This window comes from Balaenoptera physalus, assembly GCF_965194825.1.
Source record: "Balaenoptera physalus genome assembly, chromosome: 19".
NCBI lineage: Eukaryota > Metazoa > Chordata > Mammalia > Artiodactyla > Balaenopteridae > Balaenoptera > Balaenoptera physalus.
The window spans coordinates 34943-56677 of record NC_138900.1 but is presented as its reverse complement, the minus strand read 5'-3'; the positions used below and the strand labels follow the sequence as shown (position 1 = coordinate 56677).

General features: G+C 55.4%; 2 protein-coding genes across 19 annotated transcripts; both read left to right on the top strand.

Annotated features, from left to right (window-relative positions):
* The first annotated feature begins 477 nt into the window (after positions 1–477).
* LOC309648167 (tigger transposable element-derived protein 1-like) lies at positions 478–8504 on the top strand. Of its 2 annotated transcripts, none has more exons than XM_082436495.1 (2): positions 478–2630; positions 5410–8504. In XM_082436495.1, exons 1-2 carry the CDS (start codon positions 2568–2570, stop codon positions 7126–7128), a joined length of 1782 nt encoding a protein of 593 aa, XP_082292621.1. In that variant the 5' UTR covers positions 478–2567; the 3' UTR covers positions 7129–8504. The 2 variants fall into 2 exon arrangements, with proteins under 2 accessions (XP_082292621.1, XP_082292622.1); XM_082436496.1 differs by having other exon boundaries at positions 5273–8504.
* Positions 7053–21038, top strand: LOC309648126 (tigger transposable element-derived protein 1-like). 17 transcript variants are annotated; one of them, XM_082436317.1, is made up of 4 exons: positions 7053–7172; positions 11397–11854; positions 14780–14859; positions 15282–17220. In XM_082436317.1, exons 2-4 carry the CDS (start codon positions 11455–11457, stop codon positions 17112–17114), a joined length of 2313 nt encoding a protein of 770 aa, XP_082292443.1. In that variant the 5' UTR covers positions 7053–7172; positions 11397–11454; the 3' UTR covers positions 17115–17220. The 17 variants fall into 17 exon arrangements, with proteins under 17 accessions (XP_082292443.1, XP_082292438.1, XP_082292447.1 ...); XM_082436312.1 differs by lacking the exon at positions 7053–7172 and adding an exon at positions 8869–9345 and having other exon boundaries at positions 15302–17220; XM_082436321.1 differs by lacking the exon at positions 7053–7172 and adding an exon at positions 8869–9345.
* The last annotated feature ends 697 nt before the right edge of the window (positions 21039–21735 follow it).

Sequence of the window (21735 nt, the reverse complement as noted above, 5' to 3'; positions counted from 1 at the left end):
ACCCTTCAAAGGGCAGATGGGTAGAAGGCATAACCTCTGAGGGTTACCATTACCATTATGATCTTATCAAAGGAGCATCTCAGTGGGAGAAACCTGAAGGATTTCAAGGAAACGTTAAAAAGACGGCAGTGAGGACTGTTTGGGTAGAAGGTTTAAGTGAAGATGGTTATACCTATTATTATAATACAGAAACAGGGGAATCCAGATGGGGAAAACCTGATGATTTCATTCCACACTCTGGCGATCTGCATTCTAGTAAAGTCAATGAAAAGTCACTTGGTACCCAAGAAGAGTCCAAATCATCAGATTCACGTTGTGATTCTGATGTGAAACACCAAGCAGAAAAAGGGGGGGGGGAATGGGACTTCCCTGGTGGCGCGGTGGTTAAGAATCCCCCTGCCAATGCAGGGGACACGGGTTCGAGTCCCGGTCCAGGAAGATCCCACATGCTGCATAGCAACCAAGCCCGTGCGCCATAACTACTGAGCCTGCACTCTAGAGCCCGCGAACCACAACTACTGAGCCCGCGTGCCGCAACTACTGAAGCCCGCGCGCCTGGAGCCCGTGCTCCGCAACAAGAGAAGCCACCGCAATGAGAAGCCCGCGCACAGCAACGAAGAGCAGACCCCGCTCGCCGCAACTAGAGAAAGCCGCGCGCAGCAACGAAGACCCAACGCAGCCAAAAATAAATAAATAAAAGAAAAAGGTGGGGGGGGGGGAAGGAGAGGTCTCTACAGAAATGCAAAAGCTAAAAGTAAAGTTTAAAGAAAAAAAAATAGTGATAAAGGAACTGAATCGGAAACACAGAAAGAAAAAAATGCCCAAGGGTATTCATCAGGTCCAAATGAAGAAAAATCCAAAGCTCATAAAAAATCAGACCCATATGGAGGGACTTCCCTGGTAGTCCAGTGGTTAAGACTCTGTGCTCCCAATGTAGGGGGTCCAGGTTCTATCCCAGGGAACTAGATCCCCTATGCCAAAACTAAGACCTGGCGTAGCCAAAATAAAAGTAATAATAATAAAGAAAACTCCTCTGTGTTTGTTTTACATTACTTAATGCTAAAATTTTAGACTTATTCTAAATGTATTTTATGTGAATTTAAAATAACTCTTTTTTCATGTGAAATTGATTTTTGTTCCTAAAATGGAAGCCTACCACATTGCATTGTAATACAGTGTATTATGTTCAGTGTCTAAAAATTGCTAATTACATCATAATATAAGATGCTATGTATCTGTTATTTAAAACATGGAAAAGTAAGGCCTTTATTCAATTCTTACTCGTATGAATATACTTGTACTGCACTGAAAATGCATTACTTTTTTTTTTTTTAATATTTATTTGGTCTCACCAGGTCTTAGTTGCGGCAGGCAGGCTCCTTAGTTGTGGCATGCGAGCTCTTAGTTGCAGCATGCATGTGGGATCTAGTTCCCTTGACCAGGGATCGAACACAGGCCCCCTGCATTGGGAGCACGGAGTCTTATCCACTGCGCCACCAGGGGAGTCCCGAAAATGCATTACTTTTGCACACTGATATTATTCAAGAAATAAGAATTAGACCATGTAAGAGAAGATTCACAACCTGTGATAATTCAGTTCTGAGGATCCCGTCAGAAGGCTGATGTAGAAAGTGTATGCATATTGGCTTACCTTACTCAATTTAAGGTCAAGGGCCAAGAACCGGGCCTGCAGCTCAGGTCATGCTTAATATGGAATGAAAACTGGACCAAAGATGTATCTGCCTGGTTCAATGTAAGGCGACAACCATTGCTTAAGCATTTTCACCTTGAGCCAGGCACTATGGTAGGAACTGGAGATGTAAAGGTGAACAAGACATATCTCTGTTCTTCATGGCTTCTCATTCTGACGGAGTCCTTTTTTCCCTAGTCGTGCGCTCTGTGTAGAGGCCTTACATATACTGGAAAATATTTTTTAGGGTTTATTTAAAACTATGTAGATGAAGTCTTGAACAAAAATAGTAAGTTCTCTGACTTCAGTAAAATGTTTTGGTGTTCCTTTAGAGAAATTGGAAAGTTCCCATTTCCTGGTTAAATTTCTTAAAAAGTGGAATTTTCTTATTTAATCCATTTGAAGTAGGTACCTTCTCTTTATTATTCCAAATTCTTAAAATTATATCTTTTTGTAAATTGTACAGTAGTTAACATTTGGTAGTAAATATTTGTCTTTTTAAGGTTACTAGTGTACATGTAAGAAAATTATAGGTTATTAAAAACTTTATGAAAGAAGAAAAAAAAAAGAAAGAAAAGAAAGAGACCGAAAGTAGACGGCAGGAAAGACAGGAGAGAGAAATTAATAGGCGAGAAATCCGGCCTTGGGCAGAGGCGGCCTTGGGCGCCCCCGGCTAGACTCTGTGCTCGGCGGCCTCGTCGCCGAACTACGTTTCCCGGTAGGCCCTGGGCGACTGGACGCAGCACCTAACGCGCCGTCGGGGGCGGGGCCCACGCTGCCTCCTCCAATCCCGGCCGTCGCCCGGCAACCTCCGCCTCCGCCGACAAGATGGAGGCTGGCCTCGGCCGCCGCCAGGAAGCGGCACCTGAGGCCGGAGATGGGGAGGGGCCGCAGCTCAGTCGGCCCACTTGAGGAAGCCGGCCCACGTCGCCGTCCGGAGGTGAGAGCGGTCGGGCGCGCGGGAGCCCGGGCTCCGGGGGGAAGGGGCCGAGGCGCCTATACCCTTGGTTCCCGTGGGGGGAAGGGAACGGACGCGCGCGAGGGGGCCAATCGGGGCCTCCGGCGGCCCCGCGGCCTTCTGGGAAATGTAGTCTGGCGCCTTCCCCGTCGGAGGGCTTGGGGACTTTCTAGAGCGGGAGGGAGAGAATGAATGAATTTAATTTAAAATTGTTGGTGAGGGACTTACCTGGTGGTGCAGTGGTTGGGAATCGAGCCTTGGTTGGGGAAGATCCCACATGCCGCGGAGCAGTTAAGCCCGTGCGCCACAACTACTGAGCCCGCGTGCCACAACTACTGAAGCCCGCGTGCCTAGAGCCCATGCTCCTCAACAAAGAGAAGCCACCGCAGTGAGAAGACCGCGCACCTCAACGAAGAGTAGCCCCCACTCGCTGCAACTAGAGAAAGCCCGTGCACAGTTACGAAGACCCAACGCTGCCAAAAATAAATAAATAAATAAATTTATTAAAAAGAAAAAAATTGTGGGTGAGCAGGCAAAGGCAGGGATGTGGAGACGGAGGGATGGACGCGTGAGTGGTTCGGGATTTGGGGCCTCCTTCCAGGCAGGAAGTCTTCCCCATGCCCACCTCCCCTTTAAGCCAGGTGCAGCCCATGGGTCCCTGAAGGTACTCTTCCTCAGTGCCATGGACACTCCCAAAACACAAAGACCTGTCAGGCACTGTCCTTGTTTTTCACACGCATTCCTTAAAAAAAAAACTTTTACTGTTTTGATCAGGTGCTACTTTCACATGGTTTGAAATGCAAAAGGGACAAAGCGAGAAGCCTGCCTCCATCACTATACTTCATTAAATAATTCAGTCAGCAAGTGACTGTTGGATGCCTCCAAAGTGCCAGGCTCTCTTCCTGGGCCTGGAGACCCAACAGAGTGCTCAGTAGGTACAGCTCCTGCCCTCCGGCAACGTGTGATGGATGCATAATAAAATATAGGTGGGGAGGGCCTCTCTGGTTAGGTTACATTTGAGCAGAGACCTGCAGAAGAGGGAATAAGCCATGCAGATTACGGGGAAGGGCCCCCACTGTGGGCCAAAGAACCACAGTAGCAAAGGCCCCTGGGTCGGGAGTGCCCTTAGTCTGCCCTGAGGATGTGGTCAGGAGTACGCAAAGGACAAAGGAGGCCCTTGACAAAGCTGGTGATGATTGTGGCTTTGACTCAGAGATGTGGGAGGCCTGGGAGGGCTCTGAGCAGAGAAGCGACTGTTTTGTTTGTTTGCTTTTTTTTTTTTTTTTTTGCCGTGCCGTGCGGCTTGCTGGGATCTTAGTTCCCTGACCAGGGATTGAACCTGTGCCCCCTGCAGTGGAAGCCCGGAGTCCTAACCGCTGGACTGCCAGGGAATTCCCCCCTGACTTGGTTCTTACTGAATCATTCCGACTGCTGTGTGGAGAACCACCTTCCTCCTCTATCCCCAAGTACTCCACGGTGGTGGCAAGAATTAAGGAGGTTACCTTCTGTGTTAGTTTCCTGTGATTGCTTTACCATATTACTACAGACTTAGTGGTTTATTTATTTTTAAATTAATTAATTAGTTTATTTTTGGCTGCGTTGGGTCTTCGTTGCTGCATGCGGGCTTTCTCTTGTTGTGGCGAGCGGGGGCTACCCTTCATTTCGGTGTGCGGACTTCTCATTGCGGTGGCTTCTCTTGTTGCGTAGCACGGGCTCTAGGTGCGCGGGCTCAGTAGTTGTGGCTCACGGGCTCTAGAGCGCAGGCTCAGTAGTTGTGGCTCATGGGCTTAGTTGCTCCGCGGCATGTGGGATCTTCCCGGACCAGGGCTCGAACCCGTGTCCCCTGCATTGGCAGGCGGATTCTTAACCACTGCGCCACCAGGGAAGTCCCGACTTAGTGGTTTAAAAGAACACAAATTTATTATCTTAGAGTCTTGGAGGTCCGAAATCTGAAATGGGGCTCCTGGGCTAAAGTCAAGGTATTGGCAGGGCTGGTTCCTTCTGGAAACTCTAGGCTTCAGTGGTCACATTGCCTTCTGACTGAGTGAAATCTTCTGTGTCCTCTTACAAGGATCCCTCTGATTACGTTTAGGGCCCACTGGGATAATCCAGGATAATCTCCGCCTCTCAAGATTATTAACTTAATCACACCTGCAGTGTCCCTTTTGCCCTGAAAGGTGAGCTTATCATAGGCTCCTGGGATTGGGATGTGCATGTGGGTGTGGTTAGGAGCCGTTATTCAGTCTCCCACACTGATGTTTCATGTCTCTGGATGGCATGGAGATGCTTCTACTCATCAGTGTCTGAGAGATGGGTCAGGATTTCTAGACTCTCTTTGCATCTCCTTGTGGTTGCAAGAGGTTTTCTGGGGGAAGAACAAAGTCTCCCCGCAGAACTTTTTTTGGTCTCATAAGCTAAAACTAAATGAAATGCTCCTCTACCTGCAGAGAGTGCTGGGAAGTGCGTATGCAGTGTCTTTAGCGTTAGGGAGAGAAGGGACTGGGCCTGCCTCTGAGGCAGTGGTCAGCAGGGCTGGGGGCCTTAGGTCAGAGCATGGGAAGGCCAGGAAGTGGTCCAGGCTCTCATGTACTCGCACATTAATGCCCACGTGTTCTCCTCTTCAGGCAGAGGAGGGCGTGGCAGGAGAGGCCCAGAGGCCATTGTGGGCACGGCAGTAGCTACCGCGGACGGGCAGTGGGGAGAGAGCTTGTTGAGGTGCATGGCTCGGGGAAGCGGCATGAAGACAACCCCCCACCCGCAGGTGCTGGGGAAGGCGCCCCTTGGGATCGGCCTCCGCCACAGTGCCAAGCGGGACCGGAAGTCCATCACCCTGCATGTGAAGTTGGAGGTGCTTCGGCGGTTTGAGGAGGGTGAGAAGCTGACGCAGATCGCCCGGGCCCTGGGGCTGGCCACCTCCACTGTTGCCTCAATCCGCGTGAACAAGGACAAGATCCGGGCCAATTCTCAGGCAGCCACGCCCGTCAGCACCACCCAGCTGACCCGCTGCCGGGGTGTGCTGATGGGCCGCATGGAACGCCTCCTGAGCCTGTGGATCGAGGAGCAGAGGCGGCAGAACCTGCCCGTCAGCACGCTTCTCATCCAGGACAAGGCGCGCCGGCTCTTCGCCCAGCTGCAGCGCGAGCAGGGCAGCGGCGCCCAGGCCGAGACGTTCGGGGCCAGCAACGGCTGGTTCGCCCGGTTCAAGGTGCGTCACAATGTGCTGTTGACGGGTGAGCCGGCTGTGGCCGACGCCCAGGCTGCCGCACGCTACCCCCCAGTGCTGCGCACCGTCCTGGACGAGGGCTGCTACTCACCGCGGCAGGTCTTCAACGTGGACGAGACGGGCCTGTTCTGGAAGCGGCTGCCTGAGCGCATGCTTCTGGCGCTGGAGGGGACAGCGGGGCCTGGGCCCAAGGCCTCTAAGGACCACCTGACCCTGCTGCTTGGTGGAAACGCGGCTGGTGACTTCAAGCTGAAGCCCCTGCTGGTGTACCCCTCGGAGAACCCGCGCGCCCTCAGGGGCTGCTCCAAGGCCAGCCTGCCTGTGGTCTGGCGCTCCAACCGCAATGATTGGTTGACACCTAGCATCTTCCAGGAGTGGTTTACCGGCTGCTTCTGCCCAGCCGTGGAAAGCTACTGTGCCAGCCATGGCCTCCCACACCGCGCCCTGCTGCTGCTGGACAGCGCACCCTGCCACCCCGTCCACTTGGGTGGCCTCTCAGCCCACGTGCGTGTTGAGTTCCTGCCCAAGAACACGTCAGCCCTGATCCAGCCCATGAACCAGGGTGTCATTGCCGCCTTCAAGGCCCATTATCTGCGCCGCACACTCAGCCAGCTCGTCCAGGAGACGGCGGGTACAGACCGGCCCTCCGTGCGGGAGTTCTGGCGCAGCTATACTGTCATGACCGCTGTAGACAACATCGCTAAGGCCTGGGCAGAGCTGCAGCCTGCCACCATGAACAGTGCCTGGAGGAAGCTCTGGCCCGAGTGCGTGCCCGCTGATGCCCCCGAGCACAATGCCGTCCCCCAGCTCCATCACAGCATTGTGACACTAGCCAGCCACGCAGGCCTCGGGGATGTGGCCGAGGCCGACGTTGCACACCTGCTGCAGGCCCGTGGGGAGCCCTCGCCCCGCAGCACCCCCCGGGAGATGGAGGTCGGGGATGTCAGTGGCTCTGGGCTGCCCTGTGAGGCGGGGAAAGGCCTGGCCTCCAGAAGCCCAGGGTCAGATCTCATGGAGGCCATGGTGGATGTGGAGACCGAGGAAGCAAGTGTGGGTGCACTGCGCCCTGAGCACCTGGCCCAGGCGCTGTCCCATTTCACTGCTGGCCTGCGAGTCCTCACAGAGAACGATCCCAACCGGGAACGCAGCCTGCGGGTGTCCCGGGGTGTCCACTGTGCCCTCACCCACCTCCGAGAGCTGCAGCGGGAAAGGAGGCGACAGGCTCGGGCAGTTGTGGGGCCTCAAGAGGCCCCATGATGGTGGCAACAAAGGAGTTGGCAGAAAGCCTGCACTCACCCCAGGTGGGGCCCACAGCGGGTGGGCAAGTGGCCAAGGGCACAAACCTTGAAGGACAGACCTCTTTGGCTGTCCTGTGTGATTTAGGGCTTGGGCCTGACGTCAGATGAGCTTTGTCTGATGATGTGTTGTTTCTGGAGGGTAGACACTGCCACTTCCCACCCATGGTTCTCATACCTCATGCACTGCCATCTTTGTACAGTGGAACACAGAGCGTCAGGCTTGGGGAACAAGAGGGTGGTGTTCTCTGATTGGCAGATGAGCTGCGGGACCCAGGAGTGCCCATCCGTGTCAGAGACACACCCTGTAGAACAGCAGTTGCCAAGCACAGCCCACCAGGGTAGCCTTCCTTGTGGTGAGGGGCCAGGGTTGAGACAAGCCTCTCCTATTTGCCAACCCTGACCTGCCTGTGCACCGTTGTGACTCTTCCTAGCCAACTCTAGATGGGGGTTTCCTACTCTCCTTGCTCACCTTCCGTGCCATCCTCACTCCTTCTGGCTTCCACGGCTTGTGTTGTCTGAGGTTTCTGGTACCTTCCCTGTGCCCGAGCCTATGGGCGTGTGTGGCTTTCCTTGGTTTGGAGATGTTTTCTTCCCTGGGTTTCTGTGCCGTGGTTGTCTTGGCTTCCCCCCAGCCTCTGAGGCTGAGCCTTCTGTCACTTCGATGGTCTCCCAGATCTAGAGCTCTTTGGAAAATCTCAGCCATTCTTGAGGGCTCAGTGGCCACCTCAGGGTCAGCTCCCAGCACACTGGCTGCAGCCCAGCCTCTCCCCAAGGTTAGAAACATGGCTCCGATTCCAATGGATTGACTCCTTGGATGGTCTTGTTATCTCCCGTCATTCCAGCTTGTTCTCCTGTCCCCCTAGATTGTAACAGCAAGCGCACTGGGGTATCCACTAGACTCTGTAGACATGCCATATGGGCCACCAAAACCCAGAGTCATCAAGGGAAGGAGTTCTTGTACTCCAGCTAGGTGAGCCACAGGTGGTGAGACAGGGCTGTCTGGCCTCCTGGACTCCTTTCGACTCAGGTACCTGCATGTGTCCGTGAACGTGTGCGCGCGACACACACACGCATGCTAAGAGTAAAGCTGGGAGAAAGGATTCCTTCTACCTCTGTCCCAGCTAACACTTGCAGTGCTGGGCCTGCTGTCAATACGTAAAAGGGGCCGGAGGCCAGGGAGGGGTTCCAGGGTCCAGCCTTCCTGGGAGAAAGGTCAGATGAGGTCCCTTGTTTGCTTTCTTGGGGAGCGTGGCAAAAGGGATGGCAAGGAGAAGTAGAAGAGCTTTTCTTAGGAGCCTGGTGACTGACTGGATTAATAAACTGCACAAATTATGAGCACTTGTAATGTGCTGGGTGTTGGGGAGACCAGGGTGGGAGAGACTGGCTTCAGGAGCTGCCGGTCCAAAGGCTGTTACATTCTGTGTGACAACGGCTATGACGGGCGACTTGTGAGGGACCCAAACCTAGCTGGGGTCAGAGGAGAGAACATGATAGGGAAGGCTTTCTGGGGAGGTGCCGCCCCAGCTTATGGAAACCGGTCATTTCAAAATGCCAGGCATCAGAGAGGGGCCTGTTTTAGGCGGCCCAGCACGGTGTGGCTGGTGAAGCCCTGAGGACGGGGAAGCAGGAGCAGCCCCGACGGAGGCAGAGTGCGGCACAGCAGCTGAAAGAGGCAGGTGACCAGGTGGGAGGAAATGCCACATCCGCCGGGCGGCAGGAGTAGAGAGGCAGCTGAGGGGCAACCTGGCACAGTCGAACGGACGGAAAGCGAGGGGATCTGAGGTCGCACGGGCAGGGCGTGGCGGAGACGACGCACGGATGGGCCCATCTAGCTCCACAGCTCTTTACCTCGGAACCCGGGACACAGCCAGGACCTCAGGGAAAGCGCCGCGGAGCGTCGGCAGTCGCACCACTGGCGCCCCCTTGCAGGCCCCTGAAGAACTCCATTTCCCGGCGGCGCTGAGCGCTGGTGCTAGCTGCCTTCTGGGAAATGTAGTGTCTACAGGTCCCGTGGGCTGTTACTCTGGCGGGCCAAGGACTACATTTCCCAGAGGGCCTCGCGGGACAGGGCCGGGCTTGCGTACGTTCCACTTCCGGGCGCCGGACGTCGCCAAAGAGTTGCAGAAGTATATTGTTACCTCCCCCTCACCTCCGGGCGCTAGCCTGTCGTGGGGAGGTGGGTGGTTGCTAGGGAAGGGAGGGAAGGGGCGGGGTGGGCACAAGGCACCGGAAGTAGTCCTTGGGGCGGACGGAAGCTCGTGGTCCTGGGGCCCCAGGGTGGTTGTTCTTTGTTCCTGCAAGGTGTTGTTTGACGCCGTCCGCGTGGCTTCCGGGGGCGGTGAGTCTGGGCGCGACGCGGTGGAGGCGTCGGAAAAGCCCGGGGTAGCGTGTGCAGCTGGCCAGAGGGCAGCAGGAGAAGGGGGACGTTGGAACACTAGCCGCTTTCCGAGGACTCCGGCGAGTCCGCGGGGAAGGGCGGCGCGTGGGCTGCTGGGACATGGAGTCCGGCGGGGCTGGGCCTGCCCCGGAAGTGATTCTGGCCCGAGCTGGGCTCTCGCCACGCCTCGGGGGTCGGTGCACGTGCACCCGCGCTAGTCCCTTTCTCGGCGGAATTCCTGGGCTTCTGTCCACCTTTCCACCCAGCTCCCCCTAAACTTCTCACCTCCCCTGGAAAGTCTTCCTGGATCTCTGCAGCTCAGACCACCTCTTTGCTCCTGCTGCACCTGCGTGCGTGCCTGTATAAAGTGAGAGTGCGGGCGGGGTGGGGGGACGCTCACCGCATACGGGGATTAAATCCAGATCCTTCCCTGGCCGAAGGCTGTACAAGTTCGCCCAGGCCACACAGCCTTCACATTTGCTGATTCCGCTGCGCAGACCGTCCTCCACTCTAGCTGTCATCTCAGGGTACTTGGGGGAGAGAGCCGGGGGTTGGGGGCTGTTGGATGGGGCGGCCTGGTTCAGGGGAGCCCTGACCAATGCTTTAAAGACGTGCATTGGCATTGAAAATGATTTGTGTTCTCTTTTCTTAAATATTTATTTATATATTTTTCTTTTTGGCTGTGTGGGTCTCAGTTGCGGCACGCGGGATCTTCATTGCGGCGCGTGGGCTTCTCTCTACTTGCGCGCGGGCTTCTCTCTACTTGCGCGCGGGCTTCTCTCTAGTTGCGGCTCGCATGCTCAGTAGTTGTGGCGCGCAGGCTTAATTGTCCCGCGGTATGTGGGATCTTAGTTCCCGGACGGGGCATTGAACCCACACCCCTTGCATTGGAAGGCAGATTCTTAACCACTGGACCATCAGGGAAAAAGTCCCAATCTGTGTTCTTTTCTGACGTTACAGTGGTAGTAAATGGCCGTTGGCAGAAAAATTCAGATGCTCTGCAAACATTACAAAAGAAAAAGCAGATGTCCTACTCCAGTTTCTTTCTCCAGAATTGACAGCTGAGGCGTTGCTGGTTTTCAGGATCCTTTTCTGAACACTTGTAGCAGTAGCTCCTGTTTTTTGTTTTGAAATTTTAACATTAGTGGGATCGTGTCAAGTGAGGAGGACCACAGCTTACTTTCTTGTTTAGCACTGTAGCGTGGACGTCTCTCTCACTGTCCATTGTTGACCTTGACTAGTTGAGTTGGGCCGAGCCTCTCAGGCCTCATAGGATTGTGCCATGAGGGAAGGAAGTCTTTCCAGTGTAGGAACCAGCTCTTGCTCTCCCCGTGCGGCTGCACTGCAGCGGTCCCCACTACCATCTTGGTCTTCCAGCCTGTCCCCCACATCACTCTTTCTAGTGCCCCACAGACTGCATCCTTCGCTTGCACAGAGCCTCCCTGGGATTGGACCCTCCCTGGGCACGGACCCTCCCTGGGCACTGAGTTTCTGCTAGTTCCCGCCAGCACCTCTGCTTGGCTGCTGATGGGATTCTCTCTGCCACTGAGACACTGGACATGTCCACGCCCCATCCCCAGGAGCAGCCCTCCTACCGGCCCAGTCTGGCCTGAACTCCTGAAGGCTTCCCTGCAGGAAGGGCTCCCTCACTGTCCTAACCAGATTCCCAGTGTGAGGCATCCTCTTGAGGGCACAGATAGGGAGGTCGAGGCTGGAGGTGTCCCCCTTCCAGGTTGTCAGCTGGCCAGGTGTGGGGACAGATTCCGCCACAGCAAGTGACCTTGCAGGGTGTGAGTCGGTGGAGGGGTGTGGGTGGTCCATGGCCCTGACTGGGTGTGTGTGTGTCCCAGGAAGACGGTGTGTGTGGCCTGAGTGAAGGCAGAGAGGCCAGCTTCCCCAGGTTTCGCCATGGCAGCCGACCCAGCACCCATCGGTCAGGAAGAGCTCGTGATCATCAAGATGGAGGAGGATGAGGCCGCCCTGTGGGATCCTGAACCGTTCTTCAAGCCTCAGCCCCAGACCCTGTTGCCTGGGCTTGGTAGGGACCCCCGGCAGTGCTTCCGGAGCTTCCGCTACGAGGAGGCAGCAGGGCCCCGCGAGGCGCTGGCCCGGCTGCGCGAGCTGTGCCGCCAGTGGCTGCGGCCCGAGGTGCACTCCAAGGAGCAGATGCTTGAGCTGCTGGTGCTGGAGCAGTTCCTGGGCGTGCTGCCGCCTGACACCCGGGTCTGGGTGGAGTCCCAGTGCCCCGAGAGTGGCGAGGAGGCTGTGGCGCTCGTGGAGGACCTCGCTCAGATGTTGCAGGAGACTGGTGAGCCGCGGGGGAGTGGGCTTGGGGGCAGGGAAAGTGCAGGGGGACACAGCCCATGACGCCGGGTCCTGAGTGCCTGCCCGCGCTGCCCAGGCCCTGTGTCCTCATCTCTGGGAAGAAGACTCAGAAGCTGTGGCATGTTTGGAGACTTTCCTAGACTCTGAGCCTCCCAGAGGTGTGAGCCTGGGGTTGGCGTAGCACTTCCCCTGCTCAGGTGCACTGGCCTTCTTTCTCTTCCTTTTCTCCTTCCTGGCAAGGTCACGGAGTGCATGCCATGTGCCAGGCCCTGTGGGTCCAGCAGGGGAGGGAGAGAGGCAAGGTCCTTGGCCTGTTGGAGCCCAGTCTGGTTTGAGAGTTGGACAGTGAGACCTCGAATCACAAGTAGGGTGTCCTTCTTTTCTCTAGAGGGGGTGGACGCAAGAGGAGGTGGGCACGGAGGTCGGCCCAGCCAGGGGTGGCTTTGCAGTTCGTGCTGTGTGACGTCGTCACCTTGGACGTGTGCTTGCGCACCTGTGAGGAGGTGACAGCCGTGCAGCAGGGAGGAGAGATGGTTGGTCACCGCCTCGGTCCACCCTGGCATGTGTTTACTTGTTTACTCGTGTATTTGTGCAGTTCCTTTTGCCTGCTTGGCCCCTTGTACCGAGGGGTGGAAACCGTAGCACTTAAACAAGCAAACAAAAACCCAGCTTTATTAGGCTCTAACCCACATAATCAAAAAATTGTACACTTTGTGGGTTTTAGTACAGTCACAGGTTTGTACAACCATCACCCGTGTCTAATGTCATCACCTTCAAATAAACTCCGTGCCCGTCAGCAGCCACTCCCCATTCTTCCCTCTCCCAGTGCCTTGGCAGCCAGGAACCTGCTTTGTGTCTCTGTACACTTTCTTATTCTGGACGTTTTATTAAATGGAATCATACATGGCTTTTTATGGCGGGCTTCTTTGATCGACTCTGATGTTTCCCGCGTTCATCCGCAGTGCAGTATGTTAGTGCCTCACACGTTTTTATGCCTGGTCGTATTCCATTGTGTGGTTATACCACATTCTGTTCATTCGTTTATCTGTTATGGCTATTTGGGTTGTTTGTACCTTTTGGCTGTTACAATTAATGCTGACGTGAACTTACGTATACTTTATTCTCTTGGTTATATACCTAGGAGTGGAATTGCTAAATCACATGGTAACTCTGGCCTTTTGAGGAACTGCTAACGCACCACTTGTTTTAAGAGAGGGAATTTAATGGAGAGAGTGTAACCTAGGCATTGAAGGAGTGAAAAAGTACAAAAAGAACTCTAAGGTGTCATGGCGGTAGGAGCTGCAGGGAGCTGTGTCCGCTCCGGGAAGAGGTCGGAATTCTGACAGTTAGAGACTCAGAGGAGGGGCTGGGAGGTGGGGCTGCTGCTGGATGGTGCTGGGGTCTCCCAGGGGTACAGGATGAAGCCGGTTCTGCACATGTTGCAAAAGTTGCTGCTAAGGAAAACCTTGCTAATGCAGGACTGGTTTTCACCCAGGCATGAACGTGAGGCGCAGGTGAGACACCTTGTACGCATGGGTCCACAGTCCTCCCAGGGTGTCTGGCTGTCGTGCTGGTCTGTCCTCTGAGCCATGGGCAGCGTTTGTCGTCTTAGGGGACTGTTCCCTGGTACCGGTTCCCAGCTTCCCACTGAATGGATGCTTAGGTGATGCATGCTAATCTCTATTAAAAGAGATTTTGCATCGTAAGAGTGTGGACGTTGGCAAAGCAGCCTGCTGGCTCTGCACGGACTCAGGCCTGGTGCTCCCGAGGGTCCTGTGGGGCATGCATGGTTATGTCCACTCAGCCCTGAAGCCGCACGGTCTCACGTTTACACGAAAACTCCTGCCTTTGCTGCGTACCCTTACCTGCTCTCAGCCTGTTGCTGGCCCCTTCGATGCCCCCACATGGGAGAGGGTAGGGGCTGGCCCTGGCTTTCTCTGGGTGGTTTTGGAGGTGACTGCTCTGATGCTATCAGGGAGACCAGAATGATGTCCCAAGGTCTTCCTTGGCTGTCGCTGTTGCTGTGTGTTCAGGGGTCCCCAAGACCCCCCTTAGCCTCAAGTGATTTGCTAGGAGGAGTCACAGAATTCAACAAGGCTATTATATTCGTGGTTGTAGTTTATTACAGTGAAAGGATACAGATTAAAGTCAACAGTGGAAAAAGGTGCCTAGTCTGGGAGATACCAGGCACGAGTTTCCGGGTGTCCTTTCCTGTGGGAGTCGTGTGGGTCATGCTTAATTCCCCCAGCAGTGATGTGCAGCAACACGCACAGGATGCTGCCACTGGGGGGCTCGCCTGCAGTGACGTCCAGGATTTTTACTGGGGGTCAGTCACCGAGGTATGGAACATGACTGACCTTAGTTACTCAGCCTGAACTCCCCCCAGAGGTCAGACCTGTACAGTGCGGCCCAGGGTTACTCCCATGTCACATCGTTAGCATGAACTATCTGTGTGACCCAAGAACTTAGGTAAACAAAGATGTTCTCATCAGGCAGAATCTTCCTAGGGCTTAGAGGTCCCCTCCCAGGAGCAGATCAAGGGCCAGACTTTCGTTTGGAGTGTGGAGGGTTTGGACAGCTCAGGCCTGCTAAGTCAGCCCTTTACTGACCACCCAGCTGCAGCTGAAGGAAGCTTCTAATGACTATTTCCTTGGTGTTTCAGTGACTTGGGTTTCAGGGGCCTTGGGTGTGCTCTTGAGGTACGTATGTGTGTGTGCATTGGAAGGGGCTGCCTGTCAGCCAGGGTAGGGTGTTGTGTGTGAATCAGAGGGCAGGCGGTGTCTCACCTGGCTCAGAGTTCCCGGCCAGTGGGACATGTTGACCTCCGGATTGAGTAATGGGCCTGGGTGCCTCACCCCTTTGTCCCCAGGTTGGGCCTGCAGACACTAACACTGCTGTTTCCCCTCAGCACTGGCCCAGGCCCCTCCCGAGGACCAACGGTTTGGAGACCTGGCAGAGCCGGCCAAGCCCTTCACGGATGGAGCTCAGGTGAGCTGTGAGTCCTCCAAAGTCAGAGATGCCACATCCTGCGGGACCCTGCCCGCCCCCCCCCCCCCCCCACCTTCTTCACCCCAGGCTGTGGAGGGTCACATTCAGCAGCTGTGCACAGCCCCCACCCCCACCGCCCCTCGCCCTCAGGCTGGGCTCAGGACCTGCCCTGCACCCTCTCCCAGCTCCTGGGTCTGAGGATGGGGCCTCCCCAGGCTCACACCATTTGAATACAGAGTACAGTAAGTCCCCTACACACAAACCTCCAAGTTACGAACTTTCAAAGATGCGAACATGCGTTCGCATGTCCAATCACGTAAGTTAGTTCACGTGTCTGGCGTACATTGTCATGTGCGTGCATCCTCTACAAGTGGTTGTGCTTTTGTGTACTTTACAGTACTGTATAGAGTACAGTAGTACAGTATCTTTATTTCAAGCCCAGGATGTCCGGAAGCAAGCGTAAAAGCAGCGGTGATGTAGCTGGTACTGCTAAGAAGCGCCACGCAATAACGATGGAAACAAAAGTGAAAATAATTGAGAGAGTGGAGCGAGGCGAAAAGATGGTAGACGTCGCTCATTCTTATAACCTGAATCGTTCAACCATCGGCTCAATCGTAAAGAACAAGGACAAGATCATGGAACATGTGAAGTCTGCTATGCCGATGACGTCGACAATAATAACGAAGAAGCGTGGAAAAGTGATGGAGGAGATGGAGAAGCTTCTCAGTGTGTGGATGCAGGATCAGCGTCAGCGTCGAGTCCCACTCAGCTTAATGCTCATTCAAGAGAAAGCTAAGAGCCTTTATGAAGACTTGAAGAAGAAACACGGCGAAGAATCAGAGGGCAAATCTTTTAATGCCAGCCGTAGCTGGGTTCACCGGTTCAAGGCTAGAGCCAAACTTCACAATGTAAAAGTAAGTGACAAGGCAGCGAGTACAGATACAATAGCTGCCCGGGAATTTCCTGAAACGCTTCGAGAAATTATTGATGAAGGCGCGTATTTACCCGAGCAGGTGTTTAATGTGGACGAGACAGGACTGTACTGGAAGAGGATGCCAGACCGAAGTTACATCAGTAAGGAGGAAAAGTTGATGCCAGGCTATAAAGCATCAAAGGATAGGCTCACGCTGTTGTTTGGTGGCAATGCTTCCGGTGATATGAAGCTGAAGCCTCTCTTAGTTTATCACTCAGAGAACCCAAGAGCCCTTAAAAACATAGCCAAGGGCTCTCTTCCTGTTGTGTGGAAGAGTAACCCCAAAGCCTGGGTTACACAGGCCATTTTCCAGGACTGGTTTTTCCACCACTTTATCCCGGAGGTAGAGAAATATTGTTTGGAGAAGGAGGTCCCATTCAACATTCTTTTGCTGCTTGACAATGCTCCGGGCCACCCCCCATTCATGGATGACTTTCATCCCAACGTCAAAGTAGTGCATCTGCCACTGAATACTACGGCGCTCATCCAACCTATGGACCAGGGAGTTATAGCGACTTTCAAGAAATATTACTTACGTCACACTTTTCGTCAGGCAGTTAAGGCGAGTGACGAATCAGGAACAACCTTGCGACAATTTTGGAAGGACTATAACATCTACAAGGCCATAAAGAACATTGACTTTGCCTGGAGTGAGGTTACGGCCGTCACCATGAATGGGGTTTGGAGGAACCTTTGCCCGAAGTTTGTTCACGATTTTCGTGGATTTGAGAAGGTGGACGAGGAGTCCAAAGAGGTCTTCAGCAACTTAGTGACCCTCAGCGAGAAGCTGGAGCTAGATCTGCAAGAGGACGACTTCATTGAACTCCTTGCTGTGCAACACGAGGAGCTGACTAACGAAGACCTGATGGAATTGGAGGCCCAGAGAAAGGACGAAGAGGGGCAGGAGGAAGAAGAAGTAACTGAAGAACCGAAGAGATTCACGACGCAGGAAATGGCACGGGGGTTTTCTTTATTTGAGGAGGCACTGGTAGTTTTTGAGGCACAGGACCCGAATGTAGAACGGTACACGAAGGTGGCAGCAGCCGTTCAGAATGCAATCCAGTGCTACCGTGTCATCTATGACGAGAAAAAAAGAGCTACCACCCAGACATCACTGGATCGTTTTTACAAGAGGGTAGATAGAATTAAATCCAGCAAGGAACCAGAACCTGTGCCGTCAACGTCAGGCGTGAGTGAAATTGCAACTTGCCCTCCGTCTCCTATTGCTGACGATCCTTCAGCTCTACCATCTCCCACCTCCTCTTCCTCCTCCAGTCAGTAACTCTTCCTGCCTGTTCCCTCAATGCCAGCCCCTGGGTGCCAGCTATTGTACTGTACTACGGTACTTTTCAAGGTACTGTACTGTAAGATTAAAAATGTTTTCTTTATTTTTTTGTGTGTGTTTGTTTTTTATGTATTATTCGTGTGAAAAGTATTCCAGTACAGTACTGTATAGCCGATTGTGTAATTTGGGTACCTAGGCTAACGTCGTTGGACTTACGAACACATTGGACTTACAAACGTGCTCTCAGAACGGAACTCGTTCGTACGTAGGGGACTTACTGTAGTTGCAGTCTCTCTTGCACAGAGATAGAAATACAGCAGTCGTTATTTATCCTCCCATTTTAAAGAAAATTTTAAAATGTATATAAAACATGTATGTGCATTATAAAGTAATTCAAACCTTCAGAAAAGCACATAAAGTTGAAACCCCACAGCCAGTCTTCCTCTCTGGAGATGGCCACTGCCACCCACCATACATCCTTCCTCTTTCCTGTGCACAACGTGCAGTTCACACACATGGGCGTGTGTGTGAACGGGGCACACAGACATTTCCAAAGGAAGCCCCATTAATGCTCTGCACCCCACTGATTTCACTGCGTCTCGTGTTGAGTTCCCTTCCAGTGGCACAGGCAGTTCCAGCCTTTCTTTTTAGTGGCTCTCTTGGAGTCATGTGCCCAGCCCTGCTAGGGCATGTGGGCCGCTGTCGGTTTCTCATCCCAGAACACACACCCTCATCTTGGCTGCTGCCCCTGGGCCTGCCTGTCCTCTGGACGGCCTCAAGACACAGGGACCAAAGCTTATCTCTGTGTCACGGGGCGCCTGCATGTCTTTGATCCTGGTGGGTAACCCAGGGGGCTTCCCCAGGAGGACAGAGGGACTTGCTCACACATGGGAAGGAGGGCAGACCAGCCAAGGAGCATGGCTGGGGTCTCCTGCCAGGTGAGGGGGGAGAGTGGACCACACCCTGGCCTTTCCCACCCTTGACTGCCATTCCTGGGTCTTCCTGAGACACTGCGAGGCCTGGGAACGCCTGCGGTGGCCCTGCCTAGATCTGCCCAAGTCCGGCTCAGCCGGTGTCCTGCCGGCAACTCTCAGAGAACACCCAGGGCTGCTTTACTGTCAGACTCCCATCACCAGTCGAGAGTGTAGAGCTGGGCTGTGAAAGATGCTGCTCCTGGAAGAAACAAGGTGCTTGGCCCACCGCCCTGTGGGAGGACACTGGGAAGTGGGTCTCCTTGGCCACCTCGGGGCCCCAAGGCGGGAGGCAGGCCTGCTCCTTGCCTGGTTCTCCGGGAGCCCGTCTGGGTAATTGAACCCTGCACAAGTATTTCCTCCATTAAAAAAACCAAAAACAGGGACTCCCCTGGTGGTCCAGTGGTTAGGACCCCACTCTTCCACGGCAGGGGGCACGGGTCCGATCCCTGGTTGGAGAACTAAGATCCCCCATGCCGCACACAGAACAACACACAAACAAAAACCTTGAGTCCTGACACCCTTAATTACATTGCTCAAGGTCTTGCGAGCTCGGGGCTATGAAGCGTGTTGGCTCCAATTGGACAGCTTGTTCCCCTCCTTTCCCCGGCTGCCACCAAGCTCTGAGCTGAGGCTTATACACTGTGGCTGCCTGTTCCTGGGCCCAGCTATGACGTGCTGGTAATTTCTGCTTTCTGTATTTGGTCTGACATCAGTCTGTGGTGTAATACGCCACCCTGGATGCTTCAGGAGGCCGGCGAGTAGGTGACTTGGGATGGTGGTGTCAGCGGGGGGCTCCCTCGGAAAGTGGTAGTGGGTTTTCAGAGGCTTGCTGCAATCCTGAGGGTGAAGTTTATTTAGTCCACGGGGCCAGAATTCATCGAGTGGCCGGATGTGGCCCCGAATCTCCCACCTAAAGAGACTAGTCAGTGACTTCTAAGGGTTTTACCCAGGCCCATCGGCACTTCCCACCGATAAACGTTGTCTCCCCATTTTACAGCGGGTCAGGGCTGGGGCGGCAGCGGCCCTGAAATCAGCGGGCACAGGGCGGGAACATAAATATTCTCTTGTGGTGTCCGGAGAGAGTGATGCGGGCCTGAAGCCCCCCCTGAAGAGGCCGCCGAGGGCGGGCCAGCGCCGAAGTGCCAAGCGGGACCGTAAGGCCATCAACCTGCAGGTGAAGCTGGAGGTACTGCGGCGCTTCGAAGCCGGAGAGAAGCTCAGCCGAATCGGGAGGGCACTAGGGCTCTCCACCTCCACTGTGGCCACCATTCGTGACAACAAGGACAAGATCCGAGCGAGTTCCCAGGCGGCCACCCCGCACGCGGCCTCTAAGCTGACGCGCAGCCGCAGCCTGGTGATGGAGAACATGGAGCGGCTGCTGAGCGCGTGGATCGAGGAGCAGACCCGGCGTGCCGTGCCGGTCAGCGTGGTGCTCGTCCAGGAGAAGGCGCGCAGCCTGTTTGAGGAGCTCAAGCGGGCGCAGGGGGAGGGCGCCGAGGCTGAGACTTTCGGCGCCAGCCGCGGCTGGTTCGCGCGCTTCAAGGCGCGGCACGGGCTGCGCAGCCTCGGGGCCGGGGGCGAGGCGGCGCGCGCAGACGCAGAGGCTGCGCGCCGGTATCCGGTGCTGCTGCGGCGGGTGATCGAGGAGGGCGGCTACACGGCCCGGCAGGTGTTCAACGTGGACGAGACCCGGCTCTTCTGGAGGCGGCTGCCGGGCAGGACGGTCCCTTCCACGGCGGAGAAGCCAGGCCCCGGGTTCACAGCCGCCCAAGATCTCCTGACCCTGCTGCTCAGCAGCAACGCTGCCGGCGACTTCAAGCTGAAGCCGCTGCTGGTGTACCCCTCGGAGAACCCGCGCGCCCTCCGGGGCTTCTCCAAGCCCAACCTGCCCGTGCTGTGGCGCTCGCACAGGAAGGCCTGGGTCACTGTGAGCCTCTTCCAGGAGTGGTTCGTGCACTTCTTCTGCCCCGCCGTGGAGAGGTACTGCGCCCGGCACGGGCTCCCGTATAAAGCTCTGCTCGTCCTGGACAGCACTCCCGGCCGCCCCGGGAACCTGGACGACCTCTCCGACCACGTGCGCGTGGAGTACCTGCCCAAGGACACCACAGCCCTCATCCAGCCCATGACCCAGGACGTGGTCGCCACGTTCAAGGCCTGCTACCTGCGGAGGGTCTTCCGCCTCTTGGCGGCGAGGGCGGGAGGCGCCGGCGAGCGGTCAGCGGCCCCGGACTTCTGGCGGGACTACAGCATCCTGGACGCTGTGCACAACATCTCCGAGTCCTGGGAGGAGGTTCCGCCTGCGACGTTGAACCGGGGTTGGAGGAAGCTGTGGCCCGAGTGCCTCCAGCACGACGCTAGCCCCCGACCCGGGGAGGCCCTCCCGCAGATCCGGCGGGACGTCGTGGCGCTGGCGCACGGCTTGGGTTTCGGGGAGGTGGCAGAGGCGGATGTGGCTGAGCTGCTGCAGAGCCAGGGCGCAGACCTGTCCAACGAGGAGCTGGTGGGGCTGGAGCAGGAGCGGGCAGCCGGGGAGGAGGGGGAGGACAGCTGGACGGCCTCCCGCCAGCTCACGGCCAGGCACCTGGCCAAGGCCCTAGCACATTTCGATGCTGGCCTGCAGATCGTCAGGGACGACGACCCCAACCTGGAGCGCAGCCTCCGCGTCTGCCGGGGCGTGAACAACGTGATCAGCTGCTATCGGGAGCTCTTCAAGGAGAAGAGAAGCCCCAAATAGTGTGTGTTGAGGGGGAGGGGGTGTTGGGAGTTCTGAGGCCTCCGGACTTTGTTGGGGAGAGGGGGTCCTCCCTCCCCATCTTTCACATGGAAGTGACACTGGTCTGCATGTTTCCATTTCATTATATTAATCCCTCAAATGTTTTTCTGTCAGCAAATAATTTAGTGTCTCAAGTGAACTTCTCAAATATATGGTTTTAGAAGCCTTGATGAATTCTCAAGTGACTTTATTGCATCCTGGGCCCTTTTGGAGCGGTGCATCCTCGGTTTCCTAGTGGAAGCCCACGAGGAAACCGGCGTCACTGGGTAGCACCCCTGGCACGGTATTCCTGCCACCTTGCTCACTGCACTGAGCTCTCCCTGTATTCAGAGCTGGGGGGCTCACGGAGCTGAGAGGGGTTCAGAGAGGGGTTCTGCTTGTTTTCTGGCCCGCTCACCTTTCAGCTGGGCTTCAGGACCTGCAGGTGGCAAAGGCTGGCCCCAGATGAGCACCCAGAGAGACTCAGGGCTCCAGAGAGTGGGCCTGGGTGGGAGGAGTGTCCGGCCACACACCTCCCATCGCTGTTCTCCCGGGACACTGGATGCGTCTTGTCATCCTCTTCTGTCCTCTGAAATGATGCTGTGCCCCTGCTGACTGGCCGGGGGGAGGGGGGGGGCGGGAGGAGAGACTACAGCCCGTTGTGGGTGAGCTGGTGAGGCAGCACACTCACCAGGCTCCCCGGCCCCGGCGCGGGCGTCCTCACGGCTGCAGGCACCCCTGCAGGCCTGCTGCTAATTCTCCCTCTTCTTGTCTCTCTCCTCTGGTGCTCCCTCTCTCCACCAGTTTCCGTTTGACTCCTGCCATGCCCCTTTGACTCTTCTTCCCGTGGACACGGGCTCATTCCAGGCAGTGGTGGCATTTGGAGACAAGG